The sequence below is a fragment of the Fusarium fujikuroi genome, chromosome FFUJ_chr12 (assembly GCF_900079805.1).
Source record: "Fusarium fujikuroi IMI 58289 draft genome, chromosome FFUJ_chr12".
Classification (NCBI taxonomy): domain Eukaryota; kingdom Fungi; phylum Ascomycota; class Sordariomycetes; order Hypocreales; family Nectriaceae; genus Fusarium; species Fusarium fujikuroi.
Genome location: NC_036633.1, coordinates 511,120 through 531,456, shown reverse-complemented (window position 1 = coordinate 531,456; position 20,337 = coordinate 511,120). Strand labels below are relative to the sequence as shown.

Below are 20,337 nucleotides of genomic sequence, written 5' to 3'. Positions count from 1 at the left end.
TGATGACCACCAGATGAATTATGATACTGAATAACTAGAACCGTCTGGCTGGAGCTATCTCTACTGCAAGACCCATTTTTGACCGACCTTGTGTAGGTTAACGTGAGATAGCTGCTGATAATGCTTCATCTGTCTCAGTGAATCCAAATCGGTGTCCCCATTCTCCATCCTAGCCTTGTCCACCGCACTGATGGCAAACAATACTGGCACTGCCGAACCTTTCATAATTTCGACCTCTGCTTTCGCCGACTCAATAATAATGCAGATCAGAAGAGAGATAGAGAGGGCAACCTGCACACTTAGAAGTGCCAACCATTCCCACCGAACCTGGACGTATACCTCCGTATTTAATGAAACACCATCGACGTTGGACTGATCAGGAAGGAGTCTGTTCGAGCCGGTATTAGGATATAGCGCAGCAGATAAAGAAGTAGATGAACTTACGTGTTTGTGAGACTGTTTGCCACGTTCGCCGCCATGCCCTCCAAGGCAGTCCACCAAGCTTTCTCTGCCTCCTGAATTTCAAGCGTGGAATTGCCCCTTGCAAGCTTTTGTAAAACATCTTTGGTGGCTTGTGCTAAGATGTCACTGCCTGATGTATCACGTCTTGGTTCCCCTGCCAGAACGACAGTGTAGCCACTTAGCGATTCGTTTAACTGAGCTGCTATTGTGCCCGTATTCAGCCGACCAATGGTCCATGTGACGTCTTCTTTGCCTGGCAGTTCCAAATGCACGTATCCACCATAATCATCCACTTGCAATGCGTGTAACTTTGGGATCTGAGACGCCGACTTGTTCATCCGAACGACGTTGTCGACTACTTCAGGATGATAAGTGTCAATGCACCAATAGTGAGATACTTCGACTGCCCAAGGAATGAGATTAGATCCATCCCAATAAATGGCAAAATGATGGAGTATTGATACATCTTGCAAATGCTGATGTACTAGGGTTGGCCCACTGCCGAGGGAAAATGTTGGGGCGCCAGTGAATCTGGCACGACTTTTGCCCGGTTCAGTCCAGACACCATTCGGCAGAGTGATATTAGGATTACCATCGTGGAAATTGACATCCGCCTCGATCAGGTGGGTGACATCTGGGGAAAACCTTAGATATGACGGGCAACCATCTTGGAGGGGTGATATATAACGTACTCGTAACCTCGTATCCTATAGCAAGCGTGCGGAATTCTGGCCATCTGCAGTTGGCTGAGCCACACTTGGGTTCTCTAAAGGGGATCGTTTCGGTCACCAAATTATTGATCCTTCGCCTGACACCTCTTGCAATTGCTGGCTGGTTCACTATGCGTATTTGTCAGACATTTACCAATCAAATTTTACAGCATGTGCATTGTGAAGCCAGTGGTAAGAAGTAGGTGACTTACTGAAAGCATAATCCAACTCGTCCTTCCCCCAGTTCTCCCCTAACCTCCATGCCTCTGCACTTCCCTTGCTTCCATCTTGGCCAAATCTAGACGGGTATGTGACAGCAAATTGTGTGATTGTTGATGTGGCAATCGTGGTACTCAAAAGGAATGCAGCGATGATACCCACAAACCTATTTTTTGTGAATAACCGTACGAACTTGGGTATCTGAGACGCAGAGCTTACCATCCCTTGGTGTGAGAGAGCAAACTCAAGCTACCACCTAGGCCTCTTGACGCCTTGTCAAATGCTTCGAAGTCCTTGAGCGGCCGTGGCTGCTTGAACCAAACCCATTTGGCTTGTGCTAAACCTTCTGTTACAGGAATGAGCAATGCGGATCTGCATATGGTGGCTATGCAAGCTAGAACTGTATTCAAAGTGATACCGGACGGCCAATCAGGCAGAGGCTGATTATTGAATTTCTTCAAGGTCATTGTCAGGGTTATTAGAGCGACGACGCTGACTAAACAGCAAAGCATCTCCTGCCACCAACCCTCGATAATTCGCCGCAGGGTGTTTTCCCAGCTCACCCTACTTGTGACGGTGGTTTCCGCGCACGGATTAACTTTCTCTGTCCTGTATCCCTCAACGGCAAAATCTTCCTGGTTCAAAGTCGCCCTTTGAGTTTGGTCCTTGATGGGTACTACGCCAATAGCGCTGGCGGATTGCTTTTGGTCGAAAGCTTTCGTGGGGGTGTTTGGGTCGTTTTCTTGGTCCAATAAAAGCGGCTCACTTGCAGGTTCAACCGTCTTAGACTCAACGCTGGTGGGCCGAGCAACAGCATCGGCTTTGTTTATGGGCTTACGCCAGGTAGGCAGGGTGCTGTTGCGTTTGGATTCCATGTTATTTTGATGAAAAGTACCCATTCTAAAGAGTGCCGACGGACTTGGTGGATTAGCAATGAGATAACTAGGCATTCAGCTAACCAAGTTCCCTCTTATATCAAATTTAAACGAGCACTTCCTATTTCGCCGAATTGCCTTCTTGCTTTTGTCTGGAGGCTGAAACGCAATAACCACCACACCTTCCCTATGCAGTAAATTCTAATTTAATTTCTCAAACCGAAAAACACTTCGCCGAAATATGCTTGTTTGTGGAGTAAGATAATGATGTTTCAAAACCATGGGGCCTTCAAGCTGATACTGAACACCAATGGATATCTAGCATTTTAGTTAGTAGCCGCCCCGATTTAACGTAGTCGTTTTCATTTATTATAGCCACCAAAAGTTTGCCAGTACAGGTGAACTGTAGATTGCCCCTTCTCATCAAGGCTTTAAATGCTGTCATTAGGATGCCCTTGAACTATTTGCTGGTACCCCTATCGTAAGTCCGTGCCACATTCTTGCATGTGTTGGCGACCAACATGCAGTAGCATCGGCGAAATGGTACATCCAGCCCAGCCAGCCGATCGGGGAACTCCAAGTGGGAACGAAAACAGAGATCAAGGCTACACCAGATCACGTGTATCTGCTCATCACTGACGGGGCAACATGGAAAAGGCCCCTACCGGACCTTTATATATCCAGTCCCTGATTCTTTTGCTTCTCCAGTGAGCTGCATTGGCGGGGACAAGAGTCTGCGGTTTGACTGCACTTTCCTTAACAGATCATGTGAAATATCGATAAAATCGACAGATGTCGCAGGAACGCGAGAAGCCACGCTAGATATGGGCGCATATCCGCTAACAGTTCACAGAGAATCAGGCTTCTGAGGGTCTCTGGATGCCGTATTCAAAGGTCCTGCCTCCCCCCCTCAATGAGAAGATATGATCTGCAATAGGCGACTTGTCATACTTCTTGAGGCAAGCCTTGACAAATACCCCAAGGCATCACTTCTTCGAAGACTTGTATTGGTCACCGAAGTTAACTGGAAACTCGATAACTGTCCCGTTAAAGTAAACAACTCCTCCTAAAGGCCGACAATTGATGCGTAGCTCAGCCTGGAAGCACGTAGACCACTTATCGACGGGCCTAATTCCGATCTTATAAGAGAAATTAGCCGAAATTTCGATTCTAGAATTACAGCATAGAGGATATGCTGAGAACGAGCTTAGCATAGAAGTTGAAGCCTGCTTCTAGTTTTCCCAATCTGTCAGCTGCATAAACAGCAATGCCTCCCATCAGCGCATCAGGAGCAACAGCCGCATATGCTATTTCAGTAAGGCTTAGATGCTCCTTAAAACTCCAACTATTACATACGAGGGGAGAAGGTAAAGGATAATGTGCTGGCGGGATAAAAGCTGGATGCTATCTGCTGATAGAAATACACCGTTTTACCAGGCTGAGGCCTTAGATCGAACCATATACTGACCGGAAAACCACGGTCTTCCAGGAGCAGGAATGATATGTCTGCAATTTGTACTTGTGAAGTCAGAGTTCCGTGTGCGACGTCGATGGTGTCGCTAAAGTTCATCTTGATCGTTGTAAGTGCCTTCTTATCATTTCACCAGGGAATCGAGCTGATGTTGTACCCAGGATATTTATCTGAATGATATTGAAATCTAGCGGAAATGTCACAATGGCTAAAATATCAACAGTCTTGTAGGCAACAGCTAGAAAACCTGCTGCGACCCACGAGGCGCCGTTTGTTTCCCTCATACACTGCCTATCATTCTATCCTTGCAATTTTGCGAATTCGCAACCGCATCAGAACAAGAAGCACTTGGTTCCATCAACAGAAGAAAGATTCGAATATTTGTCGATGGCCGGGGTGATCAACTGAGAGCCAAGCCCGAAACCACGACTGAAGCCATGGATCTCAACGTAAGGGGTTTTGAGGATCGGTCCTTGCACCATAACGTAAACCCAAACCATCAAGGAAACTAACTCATCTCAACCTGCATGATTGAAAACTCTGTAAGAGCCAAAGCATCGGCGGCATGGGGAATATGAAGGCAGTGTTGATGATAAGAGCACTGGAGTTCATATCTGTCTCCCTGGCCACGACGTGGTCGCCTGAGTGATCTTTGGCGTCTACCAGCACCCTGGCCCAGCTATTCGCTGTCTGCGATGGCGGTTGTTGTTGTTATTGGTAAGGCGGATCAGTGCCGTGACAAGATGGCTAGCCTTTTACACATATAACAGCCCTCAGTAGCTATATCAGACGCACTGGAGGTTGCTGTTCAGAGTTGACGTTATCTTTTCCGTCATCCTCGAGAGTTATGTGTATACCCAGGGCTATAGAGCTTGAGCCGAGGCGTGCAATCGATGTCTCACCTGTCTTTGGAAACGGGATAGCGGTGGGTAAGCACACTGGTCCGAGTCTCGTCGTGGAGAATCTGTCGAGTCGGCATTGGCGGAAGTAAGAAGAATTGTTCGGTAGTGATGCAGGCCACGTCTCAGGCAATAATTTTACTACACTCAATCTCCTTACTCTATATTGCGTGTTTTGTTTTGGGATGTTAGCGTGCTTTATCATTCCAGTCATTTTCCTCGACTTCTCGTGATATGGGTGAATTCGCGGCTCGGTGAGGGAGTGAGGCATTCACTTGAGCAGTATACTTCTCCTTGCTGGCACCGAGGTCGCGTATTGAGGTGACTTACTTACAATTCCAACTCCAACTCATTACAGATAGTTATGCCGCCTGATGCCTTGGAGATGTGCTGGACGTTGGGGCATTTTCATTTCCACTCGCGATGCATCGCAACTTCAAGACCTGCTCTATGTAATGACGATTGACGCTCCTCTGAAGATAGCGCACTGAGAAGGGCTCTGAGTGTTGATCTTTCATTTCCAGATCAGATATTTATGCCACGTCTAACCCTTTGATATTGTTCTGCGCCGGTCTGGCAGTCAGTGAAGTGAAGTGCTTACAGTAAGTCTTACAATTGAAGTATGTCTCTGAGGGGAAACCCAAGCCTTGCATGGATGGCCTTGGGCTTTGTTATGGCGGTGGCCACCTGGCGTTTTTCTTCGTCGATTCGTCATTTTTGCAATTTCCTGTATCTCTACTCGGCTCCTTAATCTTTTAGTGCTAGGCTGAGCTGGCGGGAATGACAGGACAGTCGATGTTGCGACTGAGGAATCAGCTTTTGCTCAGCCTGGTCTACTGGTACATGATGGAAGCGCCTTTCCCCGATCCGTCCCTGATGACCGCGCCTAAAGAACAAAAACACGGCGAATTGGTGTAAAATTCCTAGTCAGAAAGAAGTAAACTACTTCCAAGACAATTTTGGCTTGGATTTTGTAACTAAGTATAACGAGACCGATAAGGAAAATGCGCACAGCGGCGGCATCAGACTGGTTTATAGACAGTAAATCTGTGCAAAGATTTAAATCAGCCAGTCCCACTTGATTGCCATATTCACGACCATACAAAGATCTCGAATATGATCACTCTCGGGGATCAGGTCATACAGAGCCCTTAGAAGCATGTCGGAAGTAAATTAATGATCTCAAAGTGGGAAATGTCTAACTGCAGTGCAGCACAATCGATCTCAAGTGCTGAAGGGTTGGCGATCATGCCAGCCAGGTGGAACAACAAACTCGTCTGAAATCCTACGAGATTAGTTCTTACAAGACTCGCCAAATCTGCTCATCACTTAGAAGAGAGGCTCTGAACTTTATTTCCTCGGCTTTCTTAGTGCTGCGCTGATGCAGAACATTCAGGTTCTGATCTTTGCTTTACAAGGTGCAGGCTCTCGCTCTCAGTGGGTTCCATAACCTCGGATGGGTTGTGATCGTGGCGGTCAATATTCGTCAATTCGGACGTTTCTCCTGGAGGACGGCGCGTGTTATCCTCCCACGCCGTCACTATTAAGCTCATTATCGTGTACCCGCGGGATTATGTCGGCGGCATTCTCCCTCTCCATCAGAGCGACTATTTACATCGCTTACTGCATACGCTGCTACGATTTCTACCTGCATTGCCGACTTTGTTTCTGGTATAAATCCCAGCCATCTCGCTTATCTGCCCCGGTCAAGACTGCTGATGAATTTGACGTGGAAGACGACGGCACACTGTCGCCCGCACCAGCTCTTACCCTCACACGCCAGACACGTACAGACCCTTCCTGGGCATGTCCATGGATGTCTTCCGCTATAGAAACAAGAGAATAAGAGATCAATTGTCTTAATGTTCTGCCGACTGAGGACCAGATGTTTCTTTGAAACTGCTCACGGGGGCAAGGCTTTCTATCCAATGATTGTTAAGCCTCAACCACAGCATTTACCATAATAGGGAGCCCGATAAGACAGAAGATTTACACTATGGAGTAAGGGCTCTTCCTTTGGATCTTACGATCGGTGCTGAAATATAAATGGGGAAGCCAACTGCGCAAACGAAGCTGCCCTGTTATGCTGGATATCGGGAACTTTCGAGAAACATTGGCTGCATCATCACTACCATGGCGGCCTGCCAATGAACGATCTCTTTCATACAATCAGCGTGCTCACCCTTCTAAGAAAGAAGGCAGAAGGGTCCCAGACTTATGCGGAGAATGCCAGGTACGCAATATGGTCAAACTACAGGTACTCTGGCACCTTATCTTCGTCACCGGCAACACGACCTCAGAACTCTTAGGAGTCTTGGCTTGAATGGCATTCCAGGCAAACCAGCGTCGAAGGCTGGCTCAGTCAGATTTATCTCCAGACTAGGAAGGAAATGCTAATCACAAAGATCCACCTTACTGACTCGCCTAGCGATTAGCTTTGCGACGCTGACCCAATTGGAAGCACATCTTGATCCCAAATAGGTAGTAGAATCGTGAGGCTAGAGCTAAAACAGGTGGAACAGGTCGCGTCGTGTTCTGCGGCAAACGCCTGACAAACCCTTATTCTGATCATCGCTCTTCTTCCATTATAGGATCGAGTCAACTCAACTCTACACCCTGGCAATTATCGACCTTACGAGGCTTAAAGTGGGTCGGTAAACTCAACTCTCTGATTAGTTACTTGCTATCAGTCAGCCAACCACGCAGCCAACAGTACAAAAAAGAGAGCGGGGTAATGTCATATATCCATCCATGCAACAACAACACCTAAAGTCAAATTTCGATTGCCGAATCTACTGGCACTTATCTGTACCATCTCGATCATTATCCTGAACTGAGAATACAAGTCCATCAGCAGCAATATCAAGCACTGTATTGAGCGTTGCGGTGATGACACCTCGCGCCGTTTCCGAAGCTGATGCTGGTGCGAACTGGCCTGATGATTCCAGTGGCGGAATAGACACTCCAATGTACACACCTGCTTCAACAGATATTGGTGTAGCCTCGAATAGTTCTTTTGGTCTCACTCGCAAATCTAATCCTCACCACGACGGCAAATATCTCATCCACGACATTGCCCGTGGCCGTGTCCTCACGTGCCGCAATGGCCATCTAAGCCTTGAGCAGATGGATCTGGAGAAACCCCAAACACACATTTCTGGACAGGCACAGTGGCAATGCATTGAGAGAGACGGATTTAGAGGTTTCAGGAATGTTGCTATGGGGACCTTTCTGGGTCACGACATTTGGTGGGATTTCTACGCAAAGGTTTACCATCACATGGGCTGGGAGGATTTTACTCTACGTCATGTGGAGGGTGGCGTGTACCAGATTCAGGCCTTGTTCTTTTGGAAGCAGAGACAGGTTTCTGCCAAGGAGGATGGAAGCGGCTTGTACCGAGAGGACTATGGGGCACTTTGTGGGAGTTTATCAAGGTTGCGAACTGATCATTAGTGACCCAGGTGCACAATCAAGATCAACTGATTCAAGAAATCCTCTCTTCCGATATCTGCTAAGTATAGCTGTAAGACCCATTTTCCATGTTAGCAGCGCTTTGCGATTCCCTGTGATGATTTCGGTTCAGGGGAGAAGCGAGCGCCACCGTTGATCTGGCTTAGGGTAGCCAAGGGTAGGAAAGACGACTCATTCAATACAGCTGCTTGGCCGTGAAAATCACTGCAAAGAGGTCAAAATAAACTTGTTCCCCTCGGTTCGTATATGTTGTAAGAACTAGATTAAATTCTAACGAGCTTTACGTGATGTTGGCTCTTTGATCGATCCATCTCATGCACGCATGAATTCAAAGCCTCAATTTGTCTTAATCCAAAATTTACAACATCGTCATCAAATGGCAAATACATAACATCCACATTCAACCGAGGCATATCAGCCGCAAGCTGAAGTAGAAATAATGAATTAAGCATATGAAGCTACTGTGCTCGTCAGTGCTTGTAACAAGACCCCCATCACGGCCTTGACAGGCTAGCGGCGGAATGTTCCCGCGTCATCACTTGATCACGGTGTTGGTGTTTTTGTATATGCGCAGCACGTCTTGAACAACCACGTTTCTAGACTCATTGATCGTCTCGGCCATTCTGCTATCGAAGATTGATTGACCACGTATTTACCGTTTCCTGATGGATGCGGGAATTAGGTTACAGGTGTTGATCTAACGATCAGCAGTTGCATTCAATGGAGCGGATCTGAAGTCAAAAACGAGAGTTCTGCTTGATTCAGCTCTGGATGTACTGCATAACTGCCACAAGAATTATTAGACGATAAGCCAGAGCCGATTGAGAGGCCAAGCAACAAATGAATGAAGCAATAAAGGTGAGGTAAATCGCCATTTAGGATGTAAGACTATTCGTGGAAAGAGAGGGGAGGTTGACTATTATGCCAGAAGTGTAGATGAGAGAAAGACAGCAGAAGAATATGTCATCACCGAGAAGTTCCATCTGCCTAGATAAGATCATAGAGTCAAAAAATTGGAATCGATCTCATCCCTCACATGGTCTCAGAGAATAGCCTTATTTAGTATGAATGGAGTGATTCGAGAGTGAGGAGAAGGACGAAGCTTAAAGCAGATAGCTAAGAGAAACCGGAAATTCGGTGTCTCAAAGCCAGAGCTTTGGTAGGAAAGAATTGTTCGAAGAAGAAGATTGTAAGTGCTACGAATGAGAATTAGCCTTAGGATCCTCGAATGACCCCGATTAGTGTAGTGCCGCCTTGTCAAAAACAACTCCAGGACTTCTCGCAAGAAAGTCAACATATTGGCGGTCGAATCCTGCGCCAGGAGGTGAGATGTCTACTAAGGATGGAGGATCTCAAGACGGGCACTCGAGTCGGAAATCAGGGAACCAATGTATCGAATATAGTAGTGAAGTCCACGAGGGATCAGGGAACAACGTCGACCTCACCCACAACTGTTGACAAACGGAACGACAGCGATAGCAGGGATAGATCTCATTGCAATACGTAACCCTTTTCTTTGATCCTGCTCCTGACGAGAACAGGTCCTCAGTCTCATATCACAGAATGCTCGATAGAGGTTCGGACCTCGCTTGGATCTTTCGATCATCCATTCACAATGTGATCCGTAGGCCATTCTTCTCCTTAATCCAGTAAGCAACGATTTCTTCTGTCGTGACAGAGACTTAAGCGGAGCACCAGAACTGAGCTTGCATACAATTTGAGAAGCGCTTTGAAAGCATCATCTTCTTGTCTACGATCTCCGAGTAAGAGTCTCAAAAACATACTTTAGGCAGCATGTCACTATTCTGTGATCATACGACTTGGTATGGGACTCATAGGTGCAGGTACATTTGAATATAAAAGGCCTCTGGGGTGTTGTCGCAGGGAAGAACTCTGTCATGACCGAGGCCGTCTTTCATACCAACCAACGACATGCTTGACCTTGTTCTTGACTTCTAGACAATACAGATGCGCTTCGACTCGGACGTTGTGTAATGATGCTGACTTTTTCATGGCTGTTCTTCGGTCTGCTACTGAGGTTGGGTCTCCGCCTGGTATGGTTGCTCTGGCAGGTGTGCTCTCTTCTGAGCCACGATAACCGATTTGAGCCTAATCTTGTACATATTTCAGCTATAAATGCAGAATTTGACAATGTTTCGTTTTGCCTATGCCTCGTCGGTGTTGTGAGACTCGATATCCTTGATAGGAGCGCCATGGATGGCCTTGCAGGCAGCCACAATACTAGACTAGGTATGAGTGGATAGAGCTCTAGGTGACGGCCGCTGAGGTCAATATTGTACTTATTGTCAAGTTTAGCGAGCTTCCCGAGCATCCCACTATCGGTGGCAAATCGTTATTACACCATGGCTTCTGAGCCTTTGCAATTCCCGCAGCTCAGAGTCTATTCTTTCCTGTAGAATACCTGGACATCCAACTCGGTTATTGCTGAGATCATAAGCAGATACCAGGTTTGTGGTGGAAACCGCCGCGCGAAGGATAAGATAGCAGTCGATCCACGGCATTTCTACCTATTGAAACCACCAGTCTCCTCTTAAGTTCGATTACTACGAAGCTTTGTATCGCGGCTCTTAAGCCTTCTCCAGAGCCACGATTGCTGAATCTGCTCTAGAACAAGAAGGCTTTTTGCCCCTTGATTCATGGAATGAAGCTGCGATAATGGATGTCTCCAAGGGAGGCAATGAGATAAGAGCCGTGGGCTGAATGATTGGGATGAAACGGGCTGTGTTCCGCCAGGGTAACAAAGAACATCCTGAAAGTTATTTGGCCTTTGCCTGGGCTGTTGATGAAGTCGAAACAGGATAAAAGACAGGATTCATGTCCTGGTCTGTATTGGGTGGCCTGGGTCCCTATTCCTGGGCCACCATTCCCCTCCCGTAATGAGGTTTCTGATGTGGCAATCTTCTCATGACTTTGAAACCGACAAAATTCATCGCTAATTCCACGTTATTTTGCTCGAATGGCATCCCAGGCTTACCCCGAGTTATTTTATCTGGTTGACCAATAGTTTGCATGCCGACCTGTTACGTGCCACCACAGGATTGAGGCCAAGTGACACGCTTACGCTATGGGATTGCTGTAGTTAGGAAAGCCATCTTTCCGGCCTCGAAGCTTTTCTGCAGAGGTGGAGCGAGATTGAGTATACTGGTTGCGCAGCGTTCCTCAGTTCCACTCGCTTCATGGTTGCTTGACATCATCAGAGGGACGAGAAATTGACTCACAATCCTACGTTTCTGGTGGCCGGGGCCACTAAGCCTTGAGCTTTGAGCTATTCCAATGATTGTCCATCGGGAGGTTGAGGCTGCTTGTTGAAGAAGTATGCTTCCCAGGTGGAGGTAGAACAAGCTCAAGGTTGATTCTCTGTGAAAATTGCTTGATGTTTAGATTCCAAGAAGGGGAGTGCGCCCTTGTGAAGAAAAGAGTCGTTTTGGTTTCCACTTGGAGCCTCTCGATGTTACGAGACAGGCGAAGCACTGTCTCTGCAACTCCATTACTAGAGTTTGTTTGGCCCGATGAATATTCACTTCGCTTCGCTATGAGTTGTGAAGCCAGAAAGGTACAATAACACCGCTTCTGATGTCATGTGTTGGGCAAGGTGAGTATTGAAACGTGCTCAGATTAGCGAGGGCTGGGACTTAAAAGCGAACTCAATTCGCTGACCCAGGCACGACATGATACCTCTAGTCTCAAGGCCTTCAAAGCATTATATAACCGGGTGGTACTGATCAAGGCGCGAAAGTGGCCCAATACGCCTGATGATCCTTGCCCAGCCAAGATTCCACAACCCTGGAACAAGAGCAGTGGTGACGCCTGTATGGAGTTTCGAGGTCTTCTGTAAATGGCCTGGAAGTTTCCCAGGCGGCGACCCAGTAAATATCGCCATAGATGTAGCTCAAAAGCTTGTTGCTGTGATCATAAAAAGGGGTCTTGAGGTACTCGAAGAAGACTTGGCTCAAAAGTCGAATAGTAAGAACGATCAGATACCGAAAAGCAGGTAATTGCTATGCAAGAACAGGAATTCCTCAGCAGCGACGAGGGAAGTCTAATAGATCCAGGAGCGTACCACGTTCTGTACCTCTCAACTTTCGCCAGAGTAGCACCTTTTCAAGGACACCATCTCAACAAACCCCACGTCGAAAACTCTTCTAGAAGTGATCCACGCAATCATCTGCAAGTCCTGGGTTTCCCTCGGGCAGAACAGCTAGAAGAGTAGCAAAGCCGCCAGAACGTTTTCCCCGGCGGACGATATGAAGTCAGACGCCGGCCTAGACTTGGAACTCCATCGGACTGAGACCCGGACTCCGAACCCCAGGTAGATCATATCATGAACATTAAGCCAACCACTGAGCACATACAAGCGGCAGATTTGGTCTGAGTACGAATGACAAGACTACCATCAGAACCTATTCCAATATGGATAGTACCAATGCAGCTTAACACGAGCGCCAGATCGGAATAAACGCCGTGCCATAAAATAAGACCGAAGATATCGAAGAACGTCTTGATGAGAATCGCAGCAACCCCAAAGATACAGAGACGCTCTAGAAATCTAGAGATATGCTTACATGACGGCATTCACGGAGACCTCCAACGTTGAAGAGGCCATAACCGTTACGAAGTCCGGCAACGCTGCCATGGTCAAAGCAGAAGAATAAAGAAAGGTCACTTGAGTTGGTGGTCGTCACAGGACTTGTATCGGCCATGCTGGGCCATGCAGAAGCGACGCACTGATCTGCGAGACGCCGGCATGATCAGGTGATTGAGGCAGTGAATCGTGGCCGGAACGAACCCAACGAAGAAGGTTGTCATGCTGGATCAGGAGGCCGTCAGACCGAGTTGGTTGGTGTGAGAAGTTTGTCGCGGTTGAGAGAAAGAAAGCATAAGAGTTTATGGCTTAACGATATGTGCCGGGCAACTTGGACAAATGGCATCCCGCAAGCAAATCGGCCAGAGGGAGATCCTGATTGTGAAGCTGCGTTGACTGCCAACCTTGTTGATCTAGGCGTAGGGGAGAGGGACGTGCCTCGGACGCTCTGCCTTTTCTGCTAGTGCTTGGAGATTTCCCACCTTCATGCTCGTGCTGACATGACCAAATCTATGATATGGGGTGTCGGATGATATGTGTGACATTGGGAGAGCAGACCAGACTTGCAAACAGTGCTGTCACAGTAGCCTACCGCTTGCCCTGGTAGTCGATCCGTAAGCATGATTGAGTATATCTACAAGAAAGTGACCGTTACGGGAGGAAAATGAGCTAGAACGGGGGAACGAGGTATCGGCCTGGTTTGGGCTCAATTTTGAAATGGTGAAATGCGTATTCGATTGATGGCTATCTTATAGTATGACTTCTGAACCTTTGGGGAGGAGGCGTTTTATTTCGTATACGCGATGTCGCTGCCGTGAGCCCAAGGGGGCTATTCTTCTTGTGGGCAATAATACTTGTGTATCGAGAACCACGGTCTGATAGACTGAGGTAAACCGCTAAGTCGTTAGGTCGGCGATGTGCTGATCGGCGGTCAAGCGTCGCTTGGTGGACTTCGTCTGGCTAATGCTAAGATGTTGGAGAGCTTTCCAAGGATATTTCGTCGTAGTGTTGGCGAGACTTGCCGGTCTTGAGGAACTTGTGGGAGGTGAATTGATGTGCGATTGAAGCAGACTCTCTGACATGATCTCTTGACTTGTTCCTGTTGGTCAATACCGTAGGGCGGCAGATCTCAGATGTCGATGAAGACGCTGATATGAGCAATGACGCGAGCTCTTCATAGGTCGTTATGGTGGAGGTGTCGAGAGGCGATGAAAGAAACCTTGTGCTTTTGACATGCAGCTGTTGTACTTCAACCTTAGGCGACCGTGGTATCGAAAAAGCGTGGCGGCCCTCGATGTGATAAGCGGCTGGCATTCTGAGAGCATGCTGAAGGAAGTGTCCCTTTTGTGCAGAGGCAAAAGCAGGATGGAGAGTTTTTGGGGCAGATAGCTAAAGCAGTCAGACGACCAATAGGCTGTTGCCATCGTTGTATATAAGTTTGGGGGTTTCGCTTGCTGAACATGTCGGAGGAGGTTATGCTTGGGGAGGTTGCTGACAGCCCTTTAGTCTCGAGGACCTTGTATCGGGAACTGGAGTATGTCGAGGGGCGACGGTGTAAGAGCGAGAATCGAATGATGTATGAACTTGGGCAGGGCGGAGGGCTGCAGAAAGGGTGTCTAATGGCGGATCTACGGAGCACGCTAGCTCCGAGAATGGATGGCAATCAGGCGTCTTACCAACAAGGTGCTCGCCCAGCTCTACAAGGAAGCTAGCATAAGCGAGGCAGATAAGAGTTGGCATCGGAGATCCGACAGCAGGACGGCGCTGTGCCGTCTTGCGCGCCACCGTTGTTTCCAAGGCATCGTGTTGGCCTCGGGTCTTGATTTGAGTAACATCGGCTGGCTCCATCGTATTCAATAGCTAAATCTTGAGTTTGGTGGAGGCTATGAGGATATTCTCGCGGCCGGCGAAAGATCATTGGTATCCCGAGAAGGAAGAGGTCGCGGGTGGGTGCGTGGATTGACGAACCTGTGACAGAGTTAGCCAAAGAGAAGAGCGAGCGTCGACGCACCTATTCAACACAGTACACACAGCCCAGGGGACCAAAGTAGAAACCAGTTACTACACCAACCGGCAACCTGTTGACTCCCGAATCATAGCCGGCAAGATCAAGCGTCAGGCCCCCGAATCAAAGCCGGCGGGCGCTGAACCAGGCCCCGTCTACAGTGCCCCGGTTGTTCCAAGAAAGGAGGCATCGCGCTCGTTTGATGGGGTACAAGTCGGAATTTTATAGCGGCCTGTAGTGGCGGTTCACCGGGTCTTTGGACTTGTGCTGTGTGCTTGTGAAGGGGGAGAAGATTTGGTGGTGAGGGAGAGTTGGAGATGAAGTTGGAGAGGAGGGGCATGAACGTGGGGCGCGTTGCGGGGCAGCTAGAAAACGCGTGATCATGTGACCTTTTGTGCCAGTGACAGATTGGCGCCACATCTAAGAGGCTAAATTTAGAACAGCCACACGGCGAATCTTCCAGCCCGAGCCGATGTGTGTTATTGTTGCCTACCAGGTGAAGTTAATTCAATGACCGACTTGCTTGCCCTCAAGTAAATTAATCTTACATTCGCTCTCATTTCTCTCAGAACAACATAGTCGTGTCCTACACGATTCTAGCAATATGTCAGAGATAAATCCTCAAATCTCTACGGCCGCTGTCGTTGGCTGGCCAAGCGGTGATACCTTCAAGTACCTGGCCGAGCCAGATCCCAAGCAGAGCACCCTAACATTCAAAACAAGAGTCGATGAGACGGTCTCCCTCTTCGAAATCTGGGTACCTATGTATCTCAAGCTTACCGATAAGAAAGCACCCAAACTATCATCCCTCATTCTGAGCATACCGCTCTCCACCATCGAGACCTTTTCCTTTCAGGTCCTCGCGACAGTCCCCCAACCCGTGAGGGGAAAACACATCTCCCAAGTCCTTGGCCTCGATTTTAAGCTCAATGAGAACATTACGGTCCTCATTCCCCTGTACACCAAAGAACAGCCAATGCAAGGTAAAACGCAGTCCGGTGCTGTCCTCGATAATGTTCGTGTAATATCACAAATGACGTCTTTCTCCGTGTACATCAACCATACTGCTTCACATGAGGCTGACCTAAACTCCATCCGCAACGCAATGAATGGGGGCCGTCACCGACTCACTCGCAAGAGACATCTTGACCTGCAGAGCCTTTATCAAGGTCAAGGCGCCCAGATTGCCTGTCTCACTCCCCAGTCGGACGAACTACCTGCTTACGATGAGGTTCCATCATCGTCTTTGGACACAACAACACAGAAGAGAAAAAGACCACGGCGAGAGCTAATTGACCATGAGAGTGAGACAAGCCCGTCGGGGGCTGAGACTCTTGAAGACCTAAGTCAAAAAATGGCTGCCCTCGACTTATGGAAAACTTCCTAGGAGGAGAAGCACGTCAAGGATAGTCAAACAGTGCAAGAGCTACAGGAAAGGGTGGTTACGTTGGAAAAGGAAAGACACGACTGGAAAAAGCCCTCGATGACCAAAAACGAGGACCAGGGCCAGGTGTAAGCATGGCTGCATCGGCAGGCCAGACGGTTGAGAAGGGAATTAAAACAGCACAAAAGGAGATAAAGGATCTGCGAAGGAGAATCAAGACAGCAGAACAGGAGATTGAAGCTCTCCAACGACAAAACGACAACATCGACTTCGAAGGCTACGACGCAAAGCTCTGGGAGGTACAACAGGAGGTAAAAGAGCTCGATGAAACGTGCTCAGGTATCAACGACAACATGGTCACTCAAGAGAACTTGAGGGACTTTGGAGAGGACCTTAGACAAGATATCGGGAGAAGGATATCGGGCGATGACTATTGATGGTACATCTTGAAAGAGGAACTGGATAGTTGGGCATGTTGGCCAGGTAATTGGGTAGCTGCTTATGTATCCTGCGACCTTATTTATAAAGAGTAGCCGCCACATAGGACAATATTGTCTTATTAACAAAAGTTATCATCGTAAAGGTCAATCACATAAGTTCTCACCCACACATGTGCCAAAGGGACATGAGGCTTGGTTTCTAAGTCTTGGGTGCAAGAATCCAGGCTCGGACTCATCGGCTCATTAGTAGAAGTGCAAGACAGAAAGGTGATTTACATGAGGATCGAAGAGACTGGTATCGAAATTTTAAAAAACCCCATTCATCAACAGCGTCTTCTCTGCTTGACTCATAACGCCGGCCGTTGGTTTTACTTACTGAGGCTACCTATACCGTAAGAAGTTTGTCCTACACGCTGCCTTACCCATCCTGTCGAGTAATGCGGGCGATTCGCTTCTTCAGAGTGGTATCTCAATGGCAAGACTGGCCGGTCAGCCTCTAGACATGGGATGCGCCAAAGAATATCTGTCTTTTGAGTTGATTGAAGCTTCGCCACGCTTGATGCGCTAAATGAAAGAATGACGCTTCATTTCATTTCATCTTGTTGGCTTGGTTCATTGGTTGGTGTTCAGAAACTTGTTGGCGGTCACGATGTGTTGCTAGACATCTCCTAGCACGACCCCACCACTATAATCGGATTGCTCTTCCTGCGAAAAACACTGCTCCTACGATGAATGTCCCCCTAATTCCACTGGCGAAAAAGCATAACCCCGGTTCCAACATCGAGGGTTTTACGTCAAACAGAGTCAACCCATTAATAAAGTGTGAACTGTACTTCTTGTCGTTCCTGTAGATAATTTTGAGTTTCTGTTACGAGTGGATAGAATGACGCTATGCTGAGAGTCCTGGGAATGGGCTCTGGAAACATCGAAAAATTAGTTGATGATGCTCCCAGCGACGGATCCTACAGGAAGAGCAGCCTTGCCAAATAATATCTTGGACGCTTTGCCTCGCTGACATTGGGGAACGATAGCTCAAGGCGGGTGGACTTGAAAGTCTTGGTTACACTGAGTACCTAGAAACAAACTCTCATCCCTCCACAGGCTGGCATTTGAACTGGAGGCCAAGGCCAGGTTAGGACTCCGACACTAGGTTCGACACCTTCATGCCAGCCAAAAACTATATTTCCACACGACCTCCAGATGCCAATCATGGCCTTGCCACGTTCAAAATGCCAGCCAGCTGCGATGATATACTTGGATGTCATCTCGATCACCATGACCGATCCAGTTTAGTGGCTCCCCTTTTCTGCACTTATGTTTTTGGTCTGAGGTTCTAGTGGGATAGATAACTGGTCCATATCCCTGGCAAGGGTTTGCCTGCAGCGGCGAGAATCTTAAGAATATGCATCCTGAATGGCACGGCAGGCAAGATCGTAGGACCGAATTCAAATGGTCTCACTGATAGTGAGCTCAACTTGAGGCAAGGAAAATCACTTCTGGCGATAGACAGTTCAACAGGTCCCAAGAATTCCTTAGATTTGGTATCCACCACTGACAGTACTCTGTCACCTGATCTTCATGGTAAGAGTCTAATAGTAGCCCAAAAGCAGTCATACTCTATGTAGACAAAATGCTTTCCTTATGCTTTATCCACCGGTAGGCCTCTAATACTCGTGCACGTTCCTTCAAAGACATTGACAGTCATACTCTTTCAAAGAGGGCAGACTGTTGTACCGATGTCGAGGCCGTTGAGAACCTTTCTTGCTGTCAACACATGCAACAAGCTGTTCATCAAACTCTCCCACTTTGAAATGACTCTTGTAGGATTTAACTTATCATCTGGGATCATGAAAGTGACGCCGGGAAAGCGCAATAGCCCCTTGTTTCAAGAGTATATCCATTAAGAAAAGATGACAAAGAACAAAGGCGGAGTTGAGTATAGGAGTTTGTGATTATCGGGTTGATTATCCGGTTGATCATCCGGTTGATCATCAACAGAACATTGCTCGACGCCGAAGGGAAAAGTCAGCCATAGCCCCCCCGGGGGCAGTAGTCGTAAGATCCTGTTGGTGAAGTTCGAAGAAGCTTCCCTCTTTCTGCACTGAACATATCTTCAAGGAGAGACCAAAGAAGACTACCGATAGCAGTAGCATTAGGCTCCATGTTAGTAATCGCAGACATATAGTGGCAAGCAAGCCCTTCTCGATGATACCATTCTCAATATTTGTCGCCGCGAAGATATAATTAGCTGTTGCGACTCTGACAAGCTGTCCGGAATACCACATCCCCGACATATGATCCTATCTTGCTGAAAGGTGGCGCTGTACTACTTGGAGCGCTCCATCTAATAGCCTGTCGCTCATCTAACATTGTTCCTTGAGACTGATTCAGAGAAACTCACGGATACTTTCACTGAACCTTGCTTTGAGGGTTGTCGCTCCTCCGAGGAGTCTTTTAGACCCCGTTTCTCAGATCAATGACGACGGCTTACATGTACAGTAAGGGCCAATCGAAGGAGGGAAGAAATAGATAAAGGACTTTTCAAGAATTCATTCGGATACACTGGAGATTGGTATTCTTGTTGTGAGTGACGCTAGAACCAGATAAAGAGGAGGCAGACTCAAAATCTACTGAAACAAGATACAATATCCATTTAAACGCAGCGGGCTGGATGAAGTTTGCTTCCTTTGTACTGCACTTATGTTGTACCGGGTATATTCACGATATGCTCTAGACGTCTTGCATGAAAGGGAGTCTATGAAAGAGGCAATAAAGAGACTTTCGTCTTTATATCATATGTCACGCCAATTAGACATTACAAAGCAGGTAACATTAACCTTCAATTAGATGAGTATATAAGAGCCTTTACTGTCCATTCTTTTCCCAAACTACAACGTTCTCGAACATAAATAAATCGCATGTCCCATCGACAACCATGGGCTCACTATACCGGCCCTCTACCAAGACTAAGGCCCAAGAAGCAGCAGCTGCCCTATCTCCCGGAAAGAGAAAGTCTGAAGAAGAACGTCAACTCATATCTCTACGCATTGCTCTGCAGCAGACCATTTGGACGCTTGATCCAGACTCCAAGCTTGCAAAGCATCTCAAGCTGACGATGGATGAGATACGACGCCACAACCTGACGACGTTACTTCCTGCAAGCCCTATCAATACGTCTCAAGAGTCGAACACCGATAGAAATGGCAACACTGCAAGTATCGAAGCTTTTGGGGACAGCAACATGGAAGAACCTGTTGCTTGTACTGAGACCACCCCCGAGCAGGCCGCGCACGAAACAGGCACAGAGGATTTCTATGAGGAGCAAGACCATATTCCTCTTGACGTTTCTGAGAAAATGGCGACCTCCAGTGAGAGCAAACCAACAACACGTAAGCGCACGATGGAAGACGATGAAGCGACCATGCCTCTTGCGAAGAGAGTTAGAACCTGGATAGGTGGTGTTTTCACATCCAGTGCGTAAGTGGTCTCCCCAGAGCTTAAATTTACAGCTGGTGATTAATTGTTTGACAGCTAGTGCTTATGATATTTCAACGAGAAATGTTAAGACAAACCAGGACTGTGTGGTTTGAGTCTAAATATGGCAAGAAGGTTGGATTGTTACTTTACTGTTGCGCAAGATATCAGATGACTGTATAACTTACATCTATCACAACCACTCACAGAATTCTCGTAGATAAGGCAGCCGATGCGGCATGTTCCTTTTTCACTCCTTCTTGTCTAGTATCTCCAGACTGTAGAGGATTTGGCTAGATTAGTGTCACCAGAAACTGCTCAAGG

General features: G+C 47.6%; 6 protein-coding genes; 3 read left to right on the top strand and 3 right to left on the bottom strand.

Moving 5' to 3' along the window:
* Positions 1–60: 60 nt before the first annotated feature.
* FFUJ_14140 (uncharacterized protein) lies at positions 61–2,266 on the bottom strand (the record flags this gene model as incomplete). XM_023571223.1 has 5 exons in its annotated part: positions 61–388; positions 445–1,096; positions 1,155–1,301; positions 1,385–1,557; positions 1,611–2,266. The coding sequence occupies 5 exons, from the start codon at positions 2,264–2,266 to the stop codon at positions 61–63; spliced, it is 1,956 nt and encodes a 651-aa protein (XP_023438272.1).
* Positions 2,267–3,442: 1,176 nt separating this feature from the next.
* On the bottom strand, positions 3,443–3,836 carry FFUJ_14141 (uncharacterized protein; the record flags this gene model as incomplete). XM_023571222.1 has 2 exons in its annotated part: positions 3,443–3,573; positions 3,623–3,836. The coding sequence occupies 2 exons, from the start codon at positions 3,834–3,836 to the stop codon at positions 3,443–3,445; spliced, it is 345 nt and encodes a 114-aa protein (XP_023438271.1).
* Positions 3,837–7,525: 3,689 nt separating this feature from the next.
* On the top strand, positions 7,526–8,089 carry FFUJ_14142 (uncharacterized protein; the record flags this gene model as incomplete). The annotated part of the gene is made up of 1 exon (XM_023571221.1): positions 7,526–8,089. The coding sequence occupies one exon, from the start codon at positions 7,526–7,528 to the stop codon at positions 8,087–8,089; it is 564 nt and encodes a 187-aa protein (XP_023438270.1).
* Positions 8,090–13,676: 5,587 nt separating this feature from the next.
* On the bottom strand, positions 13,677–14,558 carry FFUJ_14143 (uncharacterized protein; the record flags this gene model as incomplete). XM_023571220.1 has 2 exons in its annotated part: positions 13,677–14,099; positions 14,241–14,558. 2 exons carry the CDS (start codon positions 14,556–14,558, stop codon positions 13,677–13,679), a joined length of 741 nt encoding a protein of 246 aa, XP_023438269.1.
* A 761-nt stretch (positions 14,559–15,319) lies between these two features.
* On the top strand, positions 15,320–16,536 carry FFUJ_14144 (uncharacterized protein; the record flags this gene model as incomplete). XM_023571218.1 has 2 exons in its annotated part: positions 15,320–16,019; positions 16,148–16,536. 2 exons carry the CDS (start codon positions 15,320–15,322, stop codon positions 16,534–16,536), a joined length of 1,089 nt encoding a protein of 362 aa, XP_023438268.1.
* A 2,938-nt stretch (positions 16,537–19,474) lies between these two features.
* FFUJ_14145 (uncharacterized protein) lies at positions 19,475–20,020 on the top strand (the record flags this gene model as incomplete). The annotated part of the gene is made up of 1 exon (XM_023571217.1): positions 19,475–20,020. One exon carries the CDS (start codon positions 19,475–19,477, stop codon positions 20,018–20,020), a length of 546 nt encoding a protein of 181 aa, XP_023438267.1.
* Between the last annotated feature and the right edge of the window lie 317 nt (positions 20,021–20,337).